Source organism: Barbus barbus (assembly GCF_936440315.1).
Source record: "Barbus barbus genome assembly, chromosome: 15".
NCBI lineage: Eukaryota > Metazoa > Chordata > Actinopteri > Cypriniformes > Cyprinidae > Barbus > Barbus barbus.
In genome coordinates this window covers 20,776,249-20,800,088 of record NC_136743.1, presented here as the reverse complement: position 1 = coordinate 20,800,088, position 23,840 = coordinate 20,776,249, and the positions used below count along the sequence as shown (strand labels likewise).

Below are 23,840 nucleotides of genomic sequence, written 5' to 3'. Positions count from 1 at the left end.
GATAGGTGACTGGGTTGATTTGACTTACGATGGTGAAGGGACCAACGTATCTAGGACTTAGCTTCTTGCAGGGCAGGCGCAGCTTGATGTCCCAGGTTGACAGCCAGACCTTCTGTCCCGGTTGGTACTGTGGGGCCTCGGACCTCCGAAGGTCTGCTGTCATCTTGCGCCTGCGCACTGCTCGCTGGAGCTGATGGTGAGCGTCGTCTCAGGCCCTCTCACTCTCCCGGAACCAGTAGTCAACTGCAGGTACTTACGATGGTTCCCCGGACAAGGGGAATAAGGGTGGTTGGTAGCAGAGCACGCACTGGAAGGGAGTGAGTCCAGTAGCAGCTTGACGGAGAGAGTTCTGGGCGTACTCGGCCCAGCCAATAAACTGGTTCCAGGAGTCCTGGTGGCTATGGCAGAAGGTTCGCAGGAAGCGGCCGATCTCCTGGATCTTCCTCTCCGTCTGCCCGTTCGTCTGTGGATGATAGCCCGATGACAAACTCACGGTCACATCTAGGAGCTTGAAGAAACCCTTCCACACACGGGAGATAAATTGTGGACCACGATCGGATACTATGTCCTCAGGAATGCCGAAATACCTGAAGACATTATTGAAGAGGAGTTCTACTGTCTCCATGGCCGTGGGAAGACCCTTGAGGGGAATTAGTCTACAGGACTTGGAAAATCTGTCCACAATGACCAGAATGCATGTATTTCCATCAGATGCGGGTAGGTCCGTCACGAAGTCCACTCCTAGATGCGACCATGGACGAATGGGAACGGGCAGCGGGAGGAGTTTGCCTGCTGGTAGGTGACGAGGGCTCGTGGTCATGGCACAGCTAGCACATCCCTGAACGAACCTTCTCACATCGCTGACCATGATGGGCCACCAGTATTGATCGTTCAACAGTGAGAGGGTACTGTTGGTCCCTGGGTGGCCAGTGCCCAGAGATTCGTGAGCGGTGCGGATGATGGTAGTCTAGGGATGCAATCTAGGGATGTACTGCTTGTCTGGAGGACAGCCCGGCGGAGTGGCGGTGGAGGCATTGGCAGGAGTTGCGGGTCCAGGGTTCCACTGGATGGGGCTCACCTGGCAAGAGATTGATAGCACAGTCCCATGGCCGATGGGGAGGTAACCTGGAGGCCCTCGTCAGGCTGAACACGTCACTGAATGGGGCATAACAGGTTGGAATGTCAACAGATTGACTCTCAATTGGACTTTCTACAGTGGTGGAATTCACAGGAATCTTGGAAACGACTTGGTGGAGTGGTCTGTTGCAATCTAGGGATGTACTGCTTGTCTGGAGGACAGCCCGGCGGAGTGGCGGTGGAGGCATTGGCAGGAGTTGCGGGTCCAGGGTTCCACTGGATGGGGCATGCGAAGATCTTTATGGGTTCAGGGGCTGGGTCGATTTCCTCAGGAGCATGAATACGGGACAAGGCATCTGCTTTGGTGTTCTTTGATCCAGGGCGATATGAAATGGTGAAATCAACACGTGCCTGGTGGGGGTTAAGTCGTTTGGCCTCTTTCAGATATTGTAGATTCTTGTGGTCAGACAGGACGGTGAATGAATGTTGAGCACCCTCCAGCCAATGCCTCCATTCCTCGACGGCGAGCTTGATGGCCAAGAGTTCTCGATTGCCGATGTCATAGTTTCTTTCTGCCGGGCTGAACTTCTTGGAAAAGAAGGCACATGGATGGAGTTTGGACGGGCTCCCCTGCTGCTGGGATTGCACGGCTCCTACCCCTGAAGTGGAGGCGTCGACCTCCACAATGAATGGTTTCTAGGGATCTGGATGCATGAGGATAGGAGCATTGGTGAATGCTACCTTCAGCTTCTCGAATGACTCTGTGGCAGCTGGAGTCCAGGACAGAGACTTGGGCTTGTTTTGGAGCAGATTAGTGAGGGGACTGGTGATGGTGCTGTAATCTCGGATACATCTTTTATAGAAATTTGCAAAACCTAGGAATCTCTGAAGTTCTTTGATTGTGGAGGGCTCCGGCCAGGTTCGGATGGCCTCCACCTTCCCCTCGTCCATTCGGATGCCACCGCTGTCAATGATGTAGCCCAGGAAGTGCACGGATGGTTGGTGAAACGAACATTTCTCGGCCTTAAGGAAGAGATGGAACTTTCTGAGCTGCTGGAAGACCCTGCAACGTGGTGGCGATGTTCGGCCAAGCTCCGGGAGTAAATGAGAATATCATCTATGTAGACCAAGACGAATCGGTGGAGAAACTCCCAGAGCACCTCGTGCATAAAGTCCTGGAATACGGACGGGGCATTGACTAGGCCATACGGCATCACCCGGTATTCATAGTGCCTGGTGGGCGTCACAAAGGCGGTCTTCAACTCGTCCCCCTCACGTATCCGGATGAGGTTGTATGCGCTGCGGAGGTCTAGCTTCATGAACACGGTGGCACCACGAAGATGTTCCAGGGCTGCTGGGACGAGAAGAAGGGGGTAGCGAAACTTAACTGCGATCTTGTTCAGAGCCCGATAGTCAATACAGGGCTGCAAGCCTCCGTCCTTCTTGTCCACGAAGAAGAAGCAACAGGGGAGGTGGACGGACGGATGTAACCCTGTTTTAGCGCCTCGTTGATGTACTCCTCCATGGCCTTCTGTTCTGGCAGAGAGAGTGGGTATATCTTTCCCTTGGGCACTGGCTCACCTGGCAAGAGATTGATAGCACAGTCCCATGGCCGATGGGGAGGTAACCTGGAGGCCCTCGTCAGGCTGAACACGTCACTGAATGGGGCATAACAGGTTGGAATGTCAACAGATTGACTCTCAATTGGACTTTCTACAGTGGTGGAATTCACAGGAATCTTGGAAACGACTTGGTGGAGTGGTTGCGGGACTTTTGGGAAGCAACCTGGAAAACATTGACTGCCGCACTTCAGGACCTCCATGGTGCGCCAGTAGATGTGGGGTTCGTGTTGGACGAATCATGGGCATCCGAGGACAATGTCCGTGTGCGCTCCCTCCAGAACCAGCAGAGTGATGATTTCCTCGTGCAGTTGCCCAAACCTTAGGTGAACCGGGCCAGTACTATACCGGACAGTGGTTCGTCCAATGGGACTTCCAATTATCGAATGGATTTGGTAGATGGTTTGGTTTGCAACGGTCGGGAGGTTGAGTTGGCAGCAGAGGCTCCCCGAGATGAAGTTAAGAAGGGCTTGTACTGGAAGGGAGGCATTTGAGTCAGCAAGCAATACTTCAGCTGTGAGTGCCTTCATATTCTGAGAAATAGGTTGAATGGCACTCACCAAGAGTTGCGGGGGACTTACAGGGCAGGCTACTTGAATGTGACCACCATCTCCACAGTATAAATAGAGGCCTTCCTTCAATCGCCTCTGCCGCTCATGATCGTAAGGTGGGTTCGATCTGTCTGCATTGGTTCTGGTCTAGGTTCTGGAGGGAGACTGACCTCTGGGTGGCGAACGGGAGGAGGACAACGGGCTAGAGATGGTAAGTCGTTGAAACAGGATTGCATGCGTGTGGAGACGTGGATGGATCGTTGAATGAACCTTTCTAATCCACAGGAGTCATCTAAACTGGCGAGTTGCAACTGCAATCTGGGCTCTAGACCTTGGCGGTAGGTAGTGATTAATGCTCTCTCGTTCCACCCACTGGCCGCCACCAGGGTTCTGAATTGCAGGGTGTAATCGAAGATAGAGCTGGTTCCCTGGCGGAGGTGGTAGAGCTGGTCACTAATAGCAGGATCTCCATCTAATCGCCCGAACACTTTACGAAGATGGGTGGTGAAACTCTGGTATGACTGGGTCACAGGTCCTGACTGAGAGAAGATAGTTTCAGCCCATTGCAATGCTTTACCTGAGAGAAGTGAAACGATGAAGGCGATCTTAGACGTCTCTGTGGGGAACAGATGCGGTTGCATATTGATATTGAGAGAACATTGTAGTAGGAACCTGTTGCACTCCTCCGCCACACCAGAGAAGGGCGCTGGTCTGGCCATGGGACTGTGGATCATGGGTGGTGAAGGAGTCGTGGTTCTGTTGACAGATGTGCTCGGCGGTGCTGGAGGTGATGTTGGAGCAAGAACTCGTCGGAGGTGATCCACAAGCTCCTGAACTGGATCCGGGTTACTCATCTGTACGGTCGGTGTAGGTCTGGTCTTCTGTTACGGAAGCAGATGGACACACAGGAATATATAAAAGGTAAGGTTTATTGTACAATGTGTATGGTCAAGGGATTTCCAGGGTGAGTGACAGTAGTATCGATCTTGAAGAGTGACAATGGTACTTAGGCTGAACTGCGTGGTTTGTTGACAGGAGCTCGTGGATAGCTTGACGCCACACACCTCGACGCTTCATCGTGATGTACAGGGACTGACAGACAGGGACCCAGGACACGGAGGACAACACTCGGAGAAAGAACAAGAGGTAAGTTCACAGCCAGGGTAGTAACAGGTAAGTATCAGCATATACTTGCGTAGAGTCCACTTCGTTGTAACGAGACCGGACATTTGACTGAGGTGAGGTGTGTGGCATTATAGTGGTACTTGATGAGGTGACAATGGTGTTCAGGTGTGCGTTGTGATTGGCTGGGGTGAGAGCCTGGCCGGTCTGTGACAGAATCTTGACCACAATTAAATTCCATGCATGAAAGCTACCGTTTGGCTCTTGTGTTTGGATTGATTTGAAATCTATACAAAATATCTCCTACAGCAGTTCACAAAGTTCACATGAGATATTGGCCACACCTGCTCGGATATTCAATGATTCAACCAATGAGGATACAGGGCCTTTTTTTTTTTTTGCAGTAATTTTTACGTCACAGTACGGATAGGGCTAATGTCATGGTTTAGGATTTTATTGCTTGTTGGATCAGTTTGAATGTTATGATTTTTCTTGCCTGATCAATTGATATTGCATCTCTTGTGTATTTGACACCATTGACATTCCTGCCAGATTTCTTCAAGATTTGTAGTCATATTAGAGGCTGAATTACGCAGATGATAAATTCTTTTTTGCTAAATACTTTTTTCATATTTTATTGTGAAAAGTCTACCATGACATTATTCATGACACTGGCTCTCCAAGAGAATATCTGGAAAATACAAAGAAGAAAAAAAATTATCCAGTGCTTTTAATTGTAGATGTGCATTAGGAGCAATGTGCTTATTTGCTGCTTTAATGGATTTTGGATGCTGACATTTTTTTAAGAGCTTCTGTGAGAGGGGGGTCCTGTTCCTGCCAATTCTCCACATCTGGAATATATGAGGCCTTTAGGTATGCAGTAATGCTGAGAGGCATTCTGAAGAGCACAAAGAGACCTTTAGTTTAGAAAAGAAAAAACAGTAGCACTGCATTTTGGAAGAGACTCGTAAGAGTTACAGATTATTACCCTCTTTAAGAGTTTGGGTGCCTTCTATTCAGACTGTTTTTGCATCTCATTTAGAATGACAATGCAGAGGACTGCTCTTTGTTTTGTCATTGGGGGTTACGCTGAATGGAAACTCTCAACAGACTGATTTGGCAAAGCTACATTATGACCTCACCACATCAAGCTCATAAACGTGCACACAAATGTAGACACGCCGGGCTTTATTGTGTGCAGCTGTTTTAACGTTATCAAGAAAATTAAGCTGTTCTAAGCAAATCCTGCAGATTTATACTGTATAAATGTATACTGTATAATACTGTGTGATGTTTATTTGTCCCTCTTAAGGAATTTTTTTTTTTGGGCAATACAGAATTGTTATTGGGCAATAAAAATTACTCTAAACATTACACTATTGTTCAAAAGTTTGGGGTGAGTAAGATTTTTCTTTTCTTTTTTTTTTAGTCTTGCTCATGATTGCATGTATTTGATCATAAAGACAGTAAAACAGTATTACTGTGAATTAATATATATTTATTGTATTTTTTATTTTTAAATATATTTTAAAATGTAATTTATTCCTGTGATGGCAAAGCTAAATTTTCAGCAGCCATTTCCCCAGTCTCCAGTGTCACATGATCCTTCAGAAATCAAACTAATATGCAAAAAAAAATATTTTCTTAATAGTATCCCTTTTTATTATCATTTAACACTTTTCTTATATTTTAAAAAACAGTCAGGATTCTTTAATCGATAGAAAGAACAGCATTTATTTGAAATAGAAATCCTTTGCAATACTGTAAAATTCTCATAATCATTTTAATGTATCCTTGCTGAATAAAAGTATATAGTTTTTATATATACATATGTATGTATATATATATATATAATAACTAATTTTAATATTTATGTTTTTTATTAGTATCTTTCAAAAGTAAAAGTTTACTGACCCCAAGCTTTTGAACATCATTTTCTCTGAAACATAGTCTCAGAGTACAGAATAACAAAACAATTGTGCTTTCAGTGCATTAGGACTTGGTTGGTGGTACACTAAGCCAAAGTTATCTGCAGGCTGTACCATGCCGACACCATAATGTGTTCAGCATGTGCACTAACCCTAAAAAAGCACCACCCTTCAGCTCCTGGCCACATATGTGGAACAGGAACTACCGGATCAGCACTTCCTGCACACTCTTACCATATGGTTACAGAAAATAATAATAATAATAATAAAAAGTCAAATTTATATATATACGTATATATTATTTTGTTACATGAACTACTGTAGCAAGATAATAACTCTCAGATTTTTTTTGTTCTGCTCTTGACCTTAAAATATAATTCAGTGTAATTGTGATGATCAGGCGTCTGAGTGACTTTTCCCCAGTGTCTATTTTTAACAAATGCAGCTCATTGTCCTTCATATTTTATAAAGGTTTTGCTGGTTTTATTGTGCCTTATGCGCAGTGTTATAGGGCTGATCTATCAAAAGACTTCAGTATAATTCTTCTAAAGTGCTTTCCCAGCCTTCGTTGAGTGGGACAGGGTGGAAAATGAGCCTTTTTGTGATGTCAAAGTATATGAAAATAAAACCCTTGTTTGGATCCAACACTGAGTCCTGAGAGAGAGAGTAATGAGTCTTAGCAACTAGTCATCTGTTTATACGGTTTATTGTTTTTAGGGCTTTGAAAGAGATACTTCCTGTCTGCAGCCTGACCGGCAGACAAATATGTCCATTTGACCTGTCTCAGACGTTTTTGTAGTCTCTGGTAGTGGGGGAGTCAGAATAGGAGTATTTATGTGCTAGTCATCCATTCAGCCTCTGTTCCTATTCACTTAAACCTCCTGAGAATCAGAGACTTCACACAACTCGGCATCCTCAACCACAACATTCACAGTGGTGATGACAAACAGATGCGTCTAAAGGACACAAAGTTGTGTATGGATAGTGATTATCTCCCTGACCTTGCATACATCCTCATTCATCAGTCTCAAGTGAGGCCGGAACTTTTCCTTTTCAAGGCATCAAAGACGAAGCCTATACGACTCAAGCAGAGCAATAAATCAGTGTGACATTACAGTGCTGCTCAGAGTCCACTTTGCAGTACCAGCCTCTAAATTGCCATATTAATCATATCATAAATCTCTCAACCTGTTTAAGCATTAGCATAGATTTGTTAAGGATCATTAGAAATGAACCATTTGTGGGGTGCAGGCTGAGCGAAACCAGAAACTTTCATATATGACATTGGTAGTAGCAACATGATGAAGTGTAGTACCTGATATATTGGTGGAGCTGAGCGTCTTGTAAAGTCTGGGTCATGCTGAGCTGCCATAACCGTAAAAGGGTAGTGACCAGCACCAGTGACTTTAACTCCTGGAATGTTTGGTTTTGTAGATGGATCTGCATCTAGGGGGGTCAATTATCCCTACTGGATATTTCTTCACATCTTTACTGCTATGCTGCTCGGGTTCCTTGTAAAAGTACAATTGCTTCATTGGATGGTCACAGCACATATGCAATGGCAGGGAATTAGGTACAATAAAACCGTCAGTCAGAGTTTGCGGTGTTGCGAAATGACATAGTGTGGCACCAACGTGTTGGATTGCATTGGAATTTGTTTGTTCATGTCCATATTTACAAATGGCAAGATGTGGCCCATAAATGTCCTCATTTGCTGAACGATAACTGACTTTAGATATACTCACTCCACACAATTCAAGGCAGGATAAGGACAAATAAGCCCTATTGCATAAGAGAAAGCAGTCTAATTGAGGTTAACAATACTGAATTCTTGTTTTTAAACTTGGATAGTGTAATAAAATTACATAATAACCCAACTGTACTTGGAAGCAATTGTGAAGATTAAATGGCTGGACATTTATTTCTGTTTCACAGTTTTTTCCGAAAACTGTAGTTTCATCACTGTTCTCATCTATATGACAAATGAAAGGTATATTTGGATAGTGCTGCTTAATTTTTCCCTCACAGACTTTTCCTCATTTCTAATCTAGCTGCTTGCTAACAGAATTATTGCCTTTAGTTAAATTAGATGTACAAATGGAAATAACTGAACAAATATTGTTTTGATTTGATGTAGCAAAGCTAATAATGCTTACTTACAATGAAATTATGAAAATGGCAAACGCTTTGATCATAGCAACCAATGTTCTGCCTCACAGCTGAACCCGTGGATGTGCTCAAGGTCTTTGACTTTAAAAGTTCACCAAAAGGAGTAAAGAAAACACAAGGCTTCTGCACCACCCGGGGAGATGTGGCCTACAGAGTGGACAAACAGGGTGTATTCCGCACCCCAACCAAGAAGCTCTTCCCAGGTACGTGAATTGAGCTAATCTATGCACTCTCATCCCTACATACTCTTAAATACAGAAACTGTTCTGCTTGGGCAAGGCTGTAAATCACCTCTAAATGTTGTGTAATTGGGTTTCTCTTGGAAAGTGACATTTTAAGTAGTTTCTTTCTTCTCTTTGAAATGCATCCAACAGGAAGTACATAATGTAGCTTGACCTTCTCAGTGAAATGCATTTGGACTGTTTACAGTGCTAGAAGTCTGATGCCCAGACCTTGATGAAGGAAGTAAAACCATGTTTATAGTTTCAAAAAAAGCTCTTTGGCTACTGTTTTGGCCTACATAGGCTCATTGGAAAAACATGCCTCTACCCACGTTTTAGCAAAACTCCAAAAATGTATCTATACATACAAATCACTGCAGTTCCAGCTGAAATAAACCCAAGTGAAAGTAAAACACTAACGTTTATTACTTTTTTGCGCAGTTACTTGCATAATACTGTTATGACCCCAGATCACTTCTACCATAGTGCATGATTTGTAAATTGATCCATTTTGACATTTGCATTATATAACCAGCTCCATATGTATGGCTTTTCTGAGGTAGTAAACTTGGTACAGTCTTGCACTTGTGATGCAGAGCACTTGGGTACAAGTCCTGTGAAACTTTTAAAAAGCTCAAAGAGTTTTTGCCTTTTACAGTAGCTCCACAACAAATTAATTCAAATTAAAAGTATTTACCATAAATCACTATAGTATTTTTTCATGTGGGCACTTACTGGACATTTCACTTTGGAAGCGTGCAAGAAACAAAGTCACTTTGCAGAGACGTCATCACCTGCACATTTCCCAATGAGCCTGGGTTGGTAGCTTTTGACCAGAGCATTTCGTGCTAATTCATCCATGACTAGCTAAACAAAGATTTAGAAAGATCCAAACTGCTGTAAACTGTTCCTGTAACATACTAATTATGTATAACATACTAACTAATATGTTGTTTGTAGCATCACAGATGATGAACTGTTATATATTGTTTGAACTGAGGGCTATTTGTCATAGTAATGTATTCACAAAGCCAGTGTATCATATGTCTCCTGCAAGTCCATGGTTAGCACAGTTTTGAGTATAGTTTTTAATGAATGGGATGTTGAAATCTCTAATTATTTGTTCCGTCTATAACAACAACTTCATTTACATTTACTAGTTTAGTCTCATTAACTTGGACCTTTTTGGCTAAAATAAAATCCAAACCTTATGATTTTAGGGCTGGAAATTTTAGCAAAATAGTATATTGGCAGAAAAAAAAGAAATCTCCCTCAAAGTTGGCAAAGTGAACAGCACTTCAGAGATAGACAGTTTGAGCTTTAGTTCCACTCCAGTGCTCATGCAACCCATTTAATTGTAAATCTGTTATGTCATCTGACACCTTGTAAAGTTAATGTGACAATAGAAAAGACAAAACATTTCATACTTCATTAAACCATCCCCTACAAACGATGTGGGGACTACTGGGTTGTTTTAAAACGGCTAGTTCATATTACAAGGCCGTTTAGATCAGAGTATTGTCTGATATTCTGTAGCTCATCAACATCATGGAAAGGAAGACAAGCAAATGAATCATCAATAACAGCTGATGTTTAACCCACAATGCCTTTCCTGTGTCTTCAGGAGGAGCATTCCCTCGAGATTTCTCCATCCTTATGACGATCAAACCAAAGGTGGGAGTACAGTCCTTCCTTTTGTCGGTATACAACAAGAAGGGCATGCAGCAGCTGGGTGTGGAGGTGGGCAGCGCGCCGGTCTTGCTGTATGAGGATCGGCCTCCGAGGCCTGACCTTGAGGATTACCCCATTTTCCGTGCCATTAACCTTGCAGATGGAAAGCAAGTTGATACTTTATTTGTATATTTTTTATCTTTGTGAAGGTTTTTGGTCTAAACAGATTGAACATCTGAAGTAGTACAATATAATACATCAATTTCAGAGGTAATGTTATTTTAATGGGCCTTAACATCTTTTTTGTGTGTTTTGAACAAGCTGTAGTACAGTTTTCATCAACTGGCCGTTGAATTTGTTTGGACTGGTTATGCAATTTGCTTATGAATTTTTCCTAGTGACCAGTTTAGTTTAGTATTGGTACTATTTTCCATCTGTTTATTCATTTGTTTATCTATATAGATATAATTAAATTAGGAAAACTGTGAATGCACAGCCATATGTTACTAATTTAGCAAAGCAAATATTTACTTCATAAGAAACGAGAATGGCAGTAAGCTTCTGTACTTTTCATTAGCCACATTGAGGTTTACATGTGATAAAACAATGGTGTATTCTCAAAATTTTTTATTTAATTAATTAATTAATTTATTTATTTATTCAATTTGAAAAAAAAAAACACGGTGTTAAACAAAAACCAGCTTGTGAAATATTTATAATTGAGTCAATATGAGAGGTGGCGCTCATTAAAACGCCTTTTGAAATGCACATGGATTGAGAGAGAATGCTGTTTTTCTGTTCCATTTAAATTATTTCATTCAGGAACATCCTGTACTAATACAAGACAGTTGTTTTTTTCACTGTATGAGTTTTGGTTATGCAAGGGAAAGTAAACATATATCATTCTCACAAACTTCATGGTTCTTCTTTGTTGTCTTTCCCACACAATTTCTTCCCAACCGATAGGTGGCACCGAGTGGCTATTAGCATCGAAAAGAAGACCGCCACAATGATTGTGGACTGTAAGAAGAAGATCTCTAAACCACTCAACAGAAGTGACCATGCAATCATTAAAACTGACTGGATCACTATGTTCGGGACCAGAATCATGGATGAGAAAGTTTTTGAGGCAAGCAAAACTGTTTTACAAAAACCCTGGTGGATACAGTCCATTCCAGTTATGATTTGTGGAACAATGTTAGTAGGCCAATGATACACTTTCAGAAAAAAATGGTATAAGAGCTGTCACTTGAACAATACCCTTTCAGATGGTACATTATTTACGCTTAAAGGGTGCATATTAATACCAAATGTCTACATATTAGTGACTTTTGAGAGTACCACCCCAGTGACAGGTTTTGTACACTTTTTTACTGTTTAGTCAGTAGTGCTTACATAAATTTGGCCACAAAGAATATTCACACTGTTGTAGTGTGTGTGTCGAGGCCATTATGAATGATGCTATGCAGGAAAATTGGCAAATGATTTGATTTACTGCTCAGTCAGATAATGTTTGTCAAGAGTCTTTCATTTCACTTACAAATAACAGGGCACATCAGTGGGTTTTATTTGCCCATAAATCACCAAAAGATGCTGAATACTTGTTAGAGCTTTTGAACAAAGGAGCTTTCCAGTCAGTATCTTAAGAATTAAACTACTTTACATATTTGGCACATTTTATCATATATGGAATGCTGTTGAGGCCAGTGGGAATTCGCTTATTAACATGGTGACCTACTGTGACTTTTGAGAGAATTGAGCTAGTTGTGCTTGTTTGCTTTTAAATCATCAGCTTTATTCCCCTTTTGAAAGAAAAGGCCAAACTGGGGCCAAATGTTTACTTATTGCAAAAAAGCAACTTATTTCTCCTGAGCTATAAAACGGCAGTAGTATAAACATCTGCATGAAGATACAACTCAGTGGAAGTACAGTACTGTAAGCAAGGTTTACTAAAGCTTGAAGTATTTCTCACAAGTTTCTCTTTGCTGTACGAAGCAATGCAGCAATCCAGTGTAATTCTGCACGCTCGATTGCGAGACAATATCTGCAGAGTGTGTCTTTGATGTGAGCTGAAGGAATGTTGTCTAATAAGAACAGCATGCAAAATTTTCGCCTCAGGTTAGAGATGTTGTACAGCACAGGAATCTTTTGAAATTCTGATCCCATTTCTTCCTCTTCCCTGCTCGCCCCAGTGTTTGTTAGAGGGCTGTGATGAGCCTGCAAATATAGCCTGAGAGGTAAATCTGCCATAGTTAATGGGCTCATTTTCAGCAATTGCTTAGCATCTCATCTCTGAATTCTTCCACCCACTGTACAGTTGCTCATAATGTCAAATTGTGCTGCCCAGTGGTAAACACAGATGTTTCAATCAAGAGAGTTGATTATGATGAAAGCAACTGTCAAAAGCTTTGCTAATAGGTTTAAGCGTGTTTAACTTTTTGTGGTTTTTGCTTTGTACATAAAATGCAAGTTTCAGTATATTGGTATTTGGATAAAACAAATTATACATGATTTTTTCCTTAGGCCTATATGCAAACAGATTCTTTAAATGGCTAAATGAGTGCTTGTAAATCATAGAAATATAAGTAAGGAAGTTTTATAACCCCCAGGTTTATAACCCCAAACACCTGTAGTTGTTTTGCGGAAATGACTTTCGTGGATTTTTAGTTTATGTTCTAACCTTTCCTCTAGATGGAGAGAGTATTTGCAGATACTTATGCTGAATAACATTGAAGTTGTGTTTGTTTGTATATGTGTTTGTTTTGGAAGAGAACATAAGGTTACAACCTATACACCAGGGCAGCCAGACAGGAAATAAATTCATATTAAACAGCCCAGGGAAGGAATTCTGATGACTGCTGTGATAATTCCAAGAGGAAATCGCTACCTTATTAAATTCACCCATTTAGGAATATATATGTATTTATAAATAAGCAAAAAGGTAAGAGAGGTCTTGCTTTATCGTGAATAAATCACGGCTGAAGGGCTTCGCGTCGTGCCTGCAACCCCTTCAGCTGTGATTTATTGGTTGTTGCTAAGGGTCTTTCTCATTGATACACAGAACCACTGGGTGAAGCGGTCATAGGTGTATGAATAAATATATTTAGAAAACGGTTTGTTCCATTCCTCGATTCTGATTGGACATCAGCTGTGTTTTATTCACGATGCAGCACGGCTATGATCGCTTCACCCAACGGTTCTGTGTATCACTGAGCAACACCCTTTGCAACCACCCTTAGCAACATAAACAATGCTTCACGTCGTGCCTAACAACGCCCTTCAGCCGTGATTTAATCACGATACAGCACAGCCTCGAGTACCATATTGCTTACATACACACACACACGAGGGCATTTCCTCCAAGAAGGCAATGGAAGCAGTGTCTCCTCAAAATATTGGATGACACAAATTTGTAATACGAAAAAAATTATTTAAATATTTCAAAATATTACACTAATATTATAAATTACTTGTTTAATACTGTCCAACAGCAACACTAGTAGGTAAAGTTACAGTGGGAGCCTGCGTCTGTCTTGCCTCCCATTAGCCCATTGAGTTTTTTAAGTGTGCGGTGAGTTAGATACTTAGATATAACCACTTTGTTACATCAAAATAAGACGTGAAATGGCCTGAACATGATCCGAGGGAGTTTTTAGTGAGTAATCAGCTTGGTGAAATTTAAAGTATATGTCTGTGTCTGTGACCAAAATTTACTGAGCTTGGATGACTGATGCAAAAAATTCAAAAATAGATAACTACTAAAATTAAAAGCTAAGTTCATGAATAAATTAAATAGTTTCAATTGTTTCTGCCTTCAGTTATCATTTTGGAATAAATGTAAAATGCTTAAAAACACTAACTTGATGACTAACTCCTCATTTCAGAGCACCACTGATATATACATACTGTATAATATTGGATATAAAGTACACTATAGGGTTAGTTGTCACTCTGTGTTTGGAAATTATCATAGGTTTTAATTGTTTAATAAACTGATCATCGAAAACATGAAAAGCAAAAATGTAAAAAGTGAAAAACAACAATATGAAACCTTTGTTAATTGTTAATAGTATAGGATAATAAACTGAATAAATGTAACAAAAAAAAATCACAATTTTGACTTGACATTTAAGAAAAATACCCTTGTCCTGAGAACACAGCTCAACTTTTCAGTTAAAATCTTCCCTAAACTATTCAGATATCATTTTTGAAGTGAATTGATATTGAGAATTGAACACGTTTTTTCTTTGCAAGAACTGTTTGTGAAGTGGGAAACATATCTTGTCACTCTTGGCCAAGGAAGTAGCCAGGCTTAGGCACGGATTTAGGGATCTCTGGCCAGAAGTCCAGCATGTCTTAAGGAATCCAAATTACTAGTGCTCCTTCGAGGACATGTGCTAGACATTGAGTGGATGGAAAAATCAAGCTGAATAACTCTGATCAAGAGCAGAACACTTGACTTTCAGATTATGACTGGGTGTTTCATCTTTGACATTTTTAGTAAGTGTGATCATCTTGTTGTTGAAATTAAATGTCCTTTTGTCACAGAATAACAAGCAGGTGGAGTTTTTTCTCCATTAATTTGTTCATGACATCCTTGAGGGACACTTTTTAGTGTCTCTTTCTGCAGGTTACATTGCTACACCAGTAGGTGGTGATAAATTATTGTTTTTATGAGTGAGTCAATGAATAATTCGCAACAGTATCTCCTTTGGCTCTGTTTGGAGCTATTTTCATTGAAAGTAACTGGCAATAATGTGGCTAAAATACAATGACAAAAAAAGTAAAATTAAATGTCTAAAAAGTTACATAAATATACCTTGTTTATTACTAGGTTATATAACGCTCATTATTTTTATGATGGTCACTGCTGAATACTTGTTCGCATTTATAGAGACACCTATAAATAAACATTTTGTAGGCTGGTTGTTCAAGAAGGCGCAGATTCACATTTCAGTTGCAAGTAAATTTAAATTGTTGTGAGATTTGTTTGTTGTTGGAGATGAGCTACTAGGTCTGAACAAGGAGCATACCTCATGTTGGACCATCTATGTTTCTAGCCTTTGCAGATTGCTTACGCAGGTGTGAACCTGGAACTGCGACCGAGGGGAAAATATGATCAGAGTGTGCTATGACTTGGCCGAGGATTCACAGCTGTTTAAGAGAGAGTGTGTTCAGCTTGGTTTTTTTGTCATGGAAATCTCAAGAGGTACAGCTTGAAATCAAGGGTCCACATTAGTACCTTAAATGTCCATATTAGTACCTGAAGTGTACATATTAGTACCTGAAAGGTACCACCCCAGTGACAGCTTTTGTACAGTTTTTTTTTTCGTGAGAGTGAACTGTCGTCAGACCACCTGTGGACATACCGGACATATAGGCTATCGTTTCCTAAAAGATGTTACTGTATGCTGTTACACATTTGGCCTTTACTTTCTTTCTCTCTCTCTTTTTTTTAGTCTTTCTCTGTATCCTCTTCTCCCCCGACTGGCCTCTGCCTGTGTCCTGCATGCTGCTGGGAAACATATTTTACTGTTTAACGGTTCCCAGTAGAGTGATAAGGTAACATTTGAAGCCTGCTTCAAGGCTTTGTAGCTGCTGCTGTTTGGAGGATTGCTCTGGAATATGGCAAGCACATCGGGAGTGGGGTGTATTAAAGCTTAAACCATTATTTGTTTTTGTTTTTTGCCTTAGCACACTAATGTTAATCAAAGTGTGCATGGAATCTGTCTGCCAGTGCATAAAATGAAGCTTTTTCCCACATCTTGCTACAGAGCCTGTCTGTATTTCATGAAAATGTGAAATAAGATCTAGGGTGTATTAGATACTCCACGTTTTCTAAATTTGACAGTCAGTTGCTGTTTGTGCACTTTAAACAATCTGCATTTTCCATGATATTATTCCAGTCTGTATTTTCTTCCGAATCTTTCCAAAACTCTTTGCTGAATATCTAGGTTAAACTGTCAGGAGGGATAACTACTGACTCCAGGCCTTGAAATATGGCTGACTGTGACTTTCACTAGAACAGGGGTGTCTAATCCTGCTCCTGGAGGGCTAACGTCACTGTTGGAGTTCAGCTTCAGCCAGCTGCAGCACACTCATCTGAAAATTTGCTGTAGTGAATCTGAGGACCTTGGGCACATCTCAATCATCCCAATAGCTCTTGGGCTTGTGATTCAGTATATCATATTTACGAATCCAGGCACTGGTAAGGAATCTGGCTCACTGGTTTTGTGATGCATTGTGGAAATTTTCAGGGAGCGAAAGTTCCAGTGCACTAGAATGATTTTGCAGTTGAGAACAACTCCCTGATCAGTGCCATGACTAAACTTGGGAACTACGCACTCCTTGATAAGCTGGTTCAGTTGGGTTTGTTTAATTTGGATTGGAGCTAAACTCTGCAGGACAGTGGGGCTCGAGGAACTGGTTTGGACAACCCTGCATTAGACCCAGAGCGTCTTACATTTTTAAACACAAAAACACATTCTGTTTCAAGTGTATATTTTAGGTGTTTAACTATTCAGCCAGTACATTTAAACCAGAGGTGGACAGTAGTTTTTAGTCCAAAACCCATTTTAAGTGACCCTAGCATGTAAAAATGTTATGCTAGAGGTTCTCACGGACTGCATATTACATTCTTGAGAATAAAATGTATTTGCTATTTTGCCATTTAGTCAGTTTTATTATTGTCGACTGCTACTACAGAATTTTCTGTACCTCTCGAGCAGCCAAGTGTGGTGAATTTTCCAGTTAAATGTAGCTTAATTTGAAAAGTTCATTCAGTCAGTGACACTTCTTGTAGATTCACTTTTTGTAACATCTGGCCAGTCCTGTGGACCACAGCTGTTGGGCTGGATATTGACCAGTTAGAGGTTAAGCTGGTTAGGGCTGGTAAACTGCCATGACATGGTTTTTTAGCAGGGACATAAATATAATTTGACAAAAAAAAGTTCTACAGAATTTTTGCAAAGTTCACTCAACCTCACCTGTAAAATGAGTATTAAAATAGTGCAATGCTGGAGGTTCCACACCATTGTCAATTTGCATTTGACCTTAATGTTCACTCTAGTCTGTTGCTTATTGTGACAGAAAGGTTACATGGCAGGTCATAGAGACAGGCAGGAATACCCGGTGTTCCTTAAAGTCATAATTACGGAGTGCTGACAGTGGAAATCATAAGTGATGATTTAACCTTTGGTCTGGTTTAGTTTCAGTGCACACATAATGAACCAAACTTTCTCTCTGGGCTTGACCTCTGACGTGTGAATTGCACAGTCCTCAGGAGAATAGGGCATTAACACTTCATCAGGTAAGGGAGATAAGAATGGGTGGATGTCATGTGTTGAACTCATTTTACAGCTACTCTGTTTTGTTTTGTCTTGTCATGCTGTTACTAAAAACACTTCTGGGCCTTGTTCTTTCAGCACACTTTTTGTACAGTAATCCATCCAGTTTTATATGCATGTCATTGCTCTTATTCTGAGCGATTCATCCATCCACGATAGAACCAGGTACTGCCCTATGGGGTGTGCGATAAGAAATGCTTGATACATTGTATAAAGTAATCTAATATATAAAAAGACTGCATATTCTTCGCTGTGTAAGTTAAATATATATTTCTTCTTATTAATGTTACAAAAGTGATTAAGTCAAGAGCAGTGAGAGATTTTCAATTTTTTATTGGTTGATTAACATGAATGATAGACAGCAGGAAAGTTAGACTGCAGTCATTTTAAGAGCTGCCTGGATCTAATATACTGTTACACATGTGTTTTCTTTCTTTCGCAGCTGTTTGCTTTCATTTAAGACCTAAATAACTGTTTATGAGGATACTTGCAAAGACGGCCATTTTGACACATAGAAGTGAGTGTATTTAACCGTTCAAAGTCTATAAAGCAGCAAAAAGTGCTCTGTTCAGTACTCCCGTACTCTAGTATGAGCACCGTTTTCACGTGCACCTCTCTGACAGCGCTCAGAAACAACCTCTCAGACAGCACACACATACATAGAAAAATGAGTTCTCTTTCACTGCTGATTGCATTTCAACGGTTAAAATCACTTGTTTTTAAACCCCAATGCTTAAATATGTGTGCAAGATCTTTAGGGTGATTTTTTTGTACAAGCTTGTTCATTTTTACAAATACCAATAGAGTCTGGTGTACAGTAATAGTGGTGGTCATTAGGTGGAAGTGATCTGAACAGTCTTTTATAAAATTGCTTCATGGCCTGCGGCACACTTGAGAATAGTATTATTACCGCAGCAGGATAGACGAATGCCACAGCTGTTGCTGTTGTAATTAAAGAGTAGGAGAAGCAGGTGAAGCTTTTTAAAATGAATTGGTTAAGGGAGTGGTTTTAGATTTTTTATTTTGTCCTGTCCATGTACAGACAACTATAAATGTATTTACATTAGCACTGTTTTAGCTGGCCATTTGAAAGGATCTGTCTGTCTCTCAGACAGCACTTGGGTACATGGTACTACTGCTGCAGAAACTTGGTATTAACAGTACTGTAAGTACTGTTTCTTTTGACATCTGTAGCCTGGATTGTATTCAGTTCCTGCCAATTTGAATGTTCTTTATATTCTAAATTTGAACAGACTTAATAGAGCATGTAACTAATACATTTAGAGATTTTGAGTGGATTGGTGATGCACATGAAGAAAATCAAACCACAACAAGTAGCTGGTGGGGATTTTGATACCGATCTGTTGTTGGAAGTTTTTGGCCTCTTTTTCAATATTTACTATCCAGAATCTGAAATTAGCTCACCGTGCTTTACAAGGAGTTTTCCTTTGAAAATAATGTGTCTGTTATGAATTAACACAGTACTCAGCAGACATTGTAAGACAGGGCAATCCCAATGGACGCTCAAGTATTCAAAGTAGATTTATATCTCCCTGTTTCCATCAGTGCTCAGTCCAGAGCCATGCTAGTATATTATCTTCTCAATAGTGAGGAAGAACATGTGCCAGACGCTTAGAAAAACAACTCCTGTCCAGTGATGGAGAGTAATTGGATGGAACTCAGACTAGGAATAAGCTGAAAAGGGAGATGTGTTTGACCAGAGATGGATGTCAGTAGTGGGCCAACACATTTTTGACTTTGTTGAACTAGGTCAGGTGTGTTTGAATGGTTTGTTTTTGTTTGAATGGGGTCACGGAATATCAGTGTTCATGTATCAGAGTGTCATTATGTACCTTTTTTTTTTGGAGGGGACACCAGTGCGGTGTTATTTGAGTATTATTTATATATTATAATATTTAGAAATTTTATATTTTTATTTTTCATTTATTTCAGTTTAAACTGAGTTAATTTATGTGCTTTTATAATTTTTATTCGTTTTTTTAATATTTCTATTTAGCTTGAATTTATTTTTATTTCAGTTTTAGTGTTGTTTTAGTACTTCAGCTTAAACTAAAGTAGTTATTATTGAAAATAAAATAATGTTTTTTAGTGTTATTGCATGAAACGTTACGATATTACAGTGGTAAATGTTTAACACCATAATTTAACACATGCAGAATTTATTATTACAGTTTCAAATCGTTTTCCAAAGAGTCAGACATCATGTAATAAATTTCAGTTATTTATTATTATTGACCACCCTATTTTTTAACAGAAATTTCTACTGGCATCTTTCGGATAGAAGAGTGGATAATGGGTAAAAAATAACAAATATAATAAAATTATATAATTATTAATAATTAATAATAAATAATTATAATTATATAATAATATTTTAAAAAATGCGTTAGTACTATCACAATGTAAACATCATTTAATATACGAAGCAACATGCTATTTATATAGTTTTCAGTTCATATTTTTCTCGCACAATAAAAACGGATACTTATACATATACAAAATATCTTGCTGTCGTCATATTTTAGGAAGTCGGTCCCTTATAATCATGATATTTGGGAGTCCTTGGTATAAAGGTTGAAAACATTTTTTTTAAAGGTTGAAATTTTCTGTGCTGATTTTACAGTACGGGAAAATCTGTGAAATTCTGACTTTAAATATGTGATTTGTGCCACAGCTTTTGAGAAAAACACCTCTTCTTACCTACATTAATCGTGCAACTTTTTAAAAAATAAATAAAGTGGAATTTAAAATGCATTTGGCTCCTAAACATGTGTTAGTTCTTAATCGTGAGATGTTTGTTGTATAGAGGGATATCAGAGCTCTCCAGTGTGTACAAGGATTTATTGGTCATGCTTGCAGGAAGCATCATTTTGGTACCATAAAATGTCTTCCAGCGCCTTAAGCTCCTACAGATGTAGACCCTGTAATTTAATGTAATTTGCATGTAAGCATTCTCCTCCACAGGCCACCCCGCATTACTCGACTTTACATGCCAATCAAATCAAAGAAATCTGTGCGTTTATTTACCTTTGCCCTTCTTTGACTTTTTTTTTTACCTATTTACGATGCATTATATCAGAATGGCACGGGGGGTCTGAGTCTGAGCGGGTCAGCAGAGGTATTCTGCGGTTTCTCCAGCAGTAGTTTACATTCTCAGCAGAGTCAGACAGTTCCCGCTTGAAGAATTCCTCGGGTTCGGCTTGTGCATGGAGCTGTTTGGCCTTTGTGTCGAGGTGGGAGAAGGGATCTTATTTCCTTTCCCGAAATTTGTATGAAAAACAGACGGCCTCAGTATTTCACATCAGCACGAGTGCTGGTTATTTTTCTTGCCATTCCTCAGTCGTTAGCGTAGGACCGCTCTGTGAAATGTGACTCACTGTGGAGCACAATAGTGCTTTTTGAATGGGACACAGATTAGTGGCCGTTTCGACGTGTGCTCGCACAGCGCTGAACTGGCGCTTTCGTTCTTCCACGTCTGCCTTCCTCCTGTCTGTGAGCAAATTTTGAGAGGTTGGGAAAGAATCTCATGACAGAAAGAAGGGCTAATGTTCAATGCCCCACAGATACTTTCGATGTTATCACACGTATTGTTCTCTGTGACACATAGACTTAGACACATGCTTATTTGATTTAGTACAATATCAAAAGATGGGTTCTGAGGTGTGCAGCTGTTCATTGTTATGTGCCAGATTAGGACTCATAGTCTGTTTGTGTGTGTATTTATCTATCTATCTATCTATCTGTCTGTCTGTCTGTCTGTCTGTCTAGAAATGGCATATATCATTTTTATGTAACTAGTATATTTCTGAGAAATGTCTCTGTGATGTCATCCAGGGAGACATCCAGCAGCTTCTTTTGGTGGCAGACCCTCATGCAGCCTATGACTACTGTGAACACTACAGCCCTGACTGTGAAACCCCCCATCAAGAGACACCGCAGGCCCAGGAACCCGAGGAAGAGGTCAGTACGTGTCTGGATCTGACTCAGACGAGTGTGTTGTTTGTATTTGTGTGTGTGGTTGTGTGATGATGTATTAATGGGTTACATACGGTCTACACCCACAGCTTCTGTCTGGGGCTTTCTTAGGCCTGGATTCAAAAACATTGCCAAATATCTGAATTATCCATCAGTGTTTAGTAGGGATGTATATGAGTAATCGCCTAGTTGGGTTTTTGTTCTGCAACAACTAGTTTTCTATTAAAAACACTGTTCAAGCTCTTCAAATTGATTTCCTTTGGTGCTTTTGCCTCGTATCCAGAAAGACCGGAAGTATATACTTTTCCAATAAATGTCTCATCTAAATTATGAGTATTAAGTGGTGCTGTGGATAATTGATGGCAAGGTGAGGGAAGGGAAGGTCATCATATATTTACAAATATATTTTATTATATTTGTAAATAATTTATATATATATATATATATATATATATATATATATATATATTCACATTTGTCATACTAATGTTAGTATATGTTTTTTTTAATAAGTTAGAGTAATCAACTAAAAATATTTGAAATGTCCACCCCTATTATTCAGTCTATTATTGTGGTACAGAACGTTTTATTAGAGCTGAAGGTCTGAACAGACTGTCCTTATGGAATCTATTGTAAATCACAAGTGTGATCTAGAGGGATTAAACTCTTCTGCTAATCCCAAATTGAAACAGTGCGGTTTGTCTGGTTTTCGATATTAAGCTTTTTCAGTGCGTCAATGTTTTCCAATAATATTTCATAGAATAACCAATGAGCTCATGGTGGAAACTATTTTTCCCCCTGCCACAGAGTCTGAGCCCACTTTTGAGTGGCGTGGAAATATATTTTTCTTTAATGACTCCTGCATGCTTGCTGGGAAAGCCTACTTTCTCCCTCCACAGCTAACTCTGGAATACCTGGAAAAGTGAAGTTATGTCTCTCAGCTGCTAAAGAACTCCTGATTGTAACATGATGATAAATCACTGTAACGGCTGCTTGGGGTGTTGAGAACTACACCACAACAGTGGATGGAAAATCTAGCTTCACGTATCGTGGAAGACTCCAGAGCAAAACCAATGGAGAAATCAGCGAATTAATACAGAGCGGTAAAAACAAATGAAATAAATATATAGTCAGCTTTTTAAAAGCAGATGATATATAGCTTTATAATCCGTGTTAATTTACTAGTGCTGTAACTCAGTCCAGCATCAGCAGCTTAACGTCTATATCTTTTAGGAAGAGCAGAGAACTTTGGACATAGACCCGTTCTTTTCTCCTGCAAGGAGCTCCCCTGTGCCGTACCAAATGCTTTAAGACACATGTGGGAAACAGCGGTGCGTTTTTAATGGCCCAGGACGATATTTATGCCTTTCATCCAGCTCGCTGGCTACAGCCATGGCAGGCTCCAAGCCTGGCCAAGACCCTTTAATGCCGTAAACCGACTCGCAGCTGGATATTTCTTCCTTTTCGCTTCTCTTCCACAGCCAGTGAAATGCAGCCAGACCACTAGGCCTCAGTTCTTTTTTCTGATATTTTTATTAGCTCAGCTGATGCATAGGGACTTAAATTCATCCCTTTCTGATGGACAGAGGCACATCACAAAATGCCTGTTAACTTGCTAAACCACTACAATCTACAATACCTCACCTTGCTCATGCACCTTATTACAATAAGAGAGGAAAACAAGTAGAGAATTGGAAACATATGTTTATGATTGCCCGTTTGTCATAAACAACGTAAGTTATTTATTATTGGGAAGGACTTAACAATAGCTCTTTGTTGAATTGTTAAATTGACTGCTATTTAAGTGCTTAACAACTTTCAAAAACTTGTGTTTTTGAAAACTTGCAGGTGGCTTAGGAGTGTAACATTTCATTTATACGCTTTATAAGAAGCAGAATTATCCCAAAAATGAATTATAAATTGCAAAGTGCCATGTGTAACATACACAGTGAATACCATGAGCTCTGTTTAACTTTACACACATGAAAAAAAAAAACAGCACGGGATTTTTATGCCATTTGCTGCATTCATTTTATGTTGGTATTATATTATCAAAGTGCCAGAATGTACAGTAATACCAACAATTTTTATGTTTATTGGCAATATTGAATTATATTACCTTGTTTTGGTAATTATAAAT

General features: G+C 39.9%; 1 protein-coding gene across 1 annotated transcript in view; it reads left to right on the top strand.

Annotated features, from left to right (window-relative positions):
- Window positions 1–23,840, top strand: part of LOC306881365 (collagen alpha-1(XI) chain-like) — an 86,284-nt gene that overhangs the window by 2,529 nt on the left and 59,915 nt on the right. Inside the window, exons 2-5 of the mRNA XM_079435437.1 lie at window positions 8,517–8,669; window positions 10,312–10,525; window positions 11,325–11,487; window positions 21,560–21,685. Coding sequence (XP_079291563.1) covers window positions 8,517–8,669; window positions 10,312–10,525; window positions 11,325–11,487; window positions 21,560–21,685 — 656 coding nt within the window. The remainder of the gene's footprint in view (window positions 1–8,516; window positions 8,670–10,311; window positions 10,526–11,324; window positions 11,488–21,559; window positions 21,686–23,840) is intronic.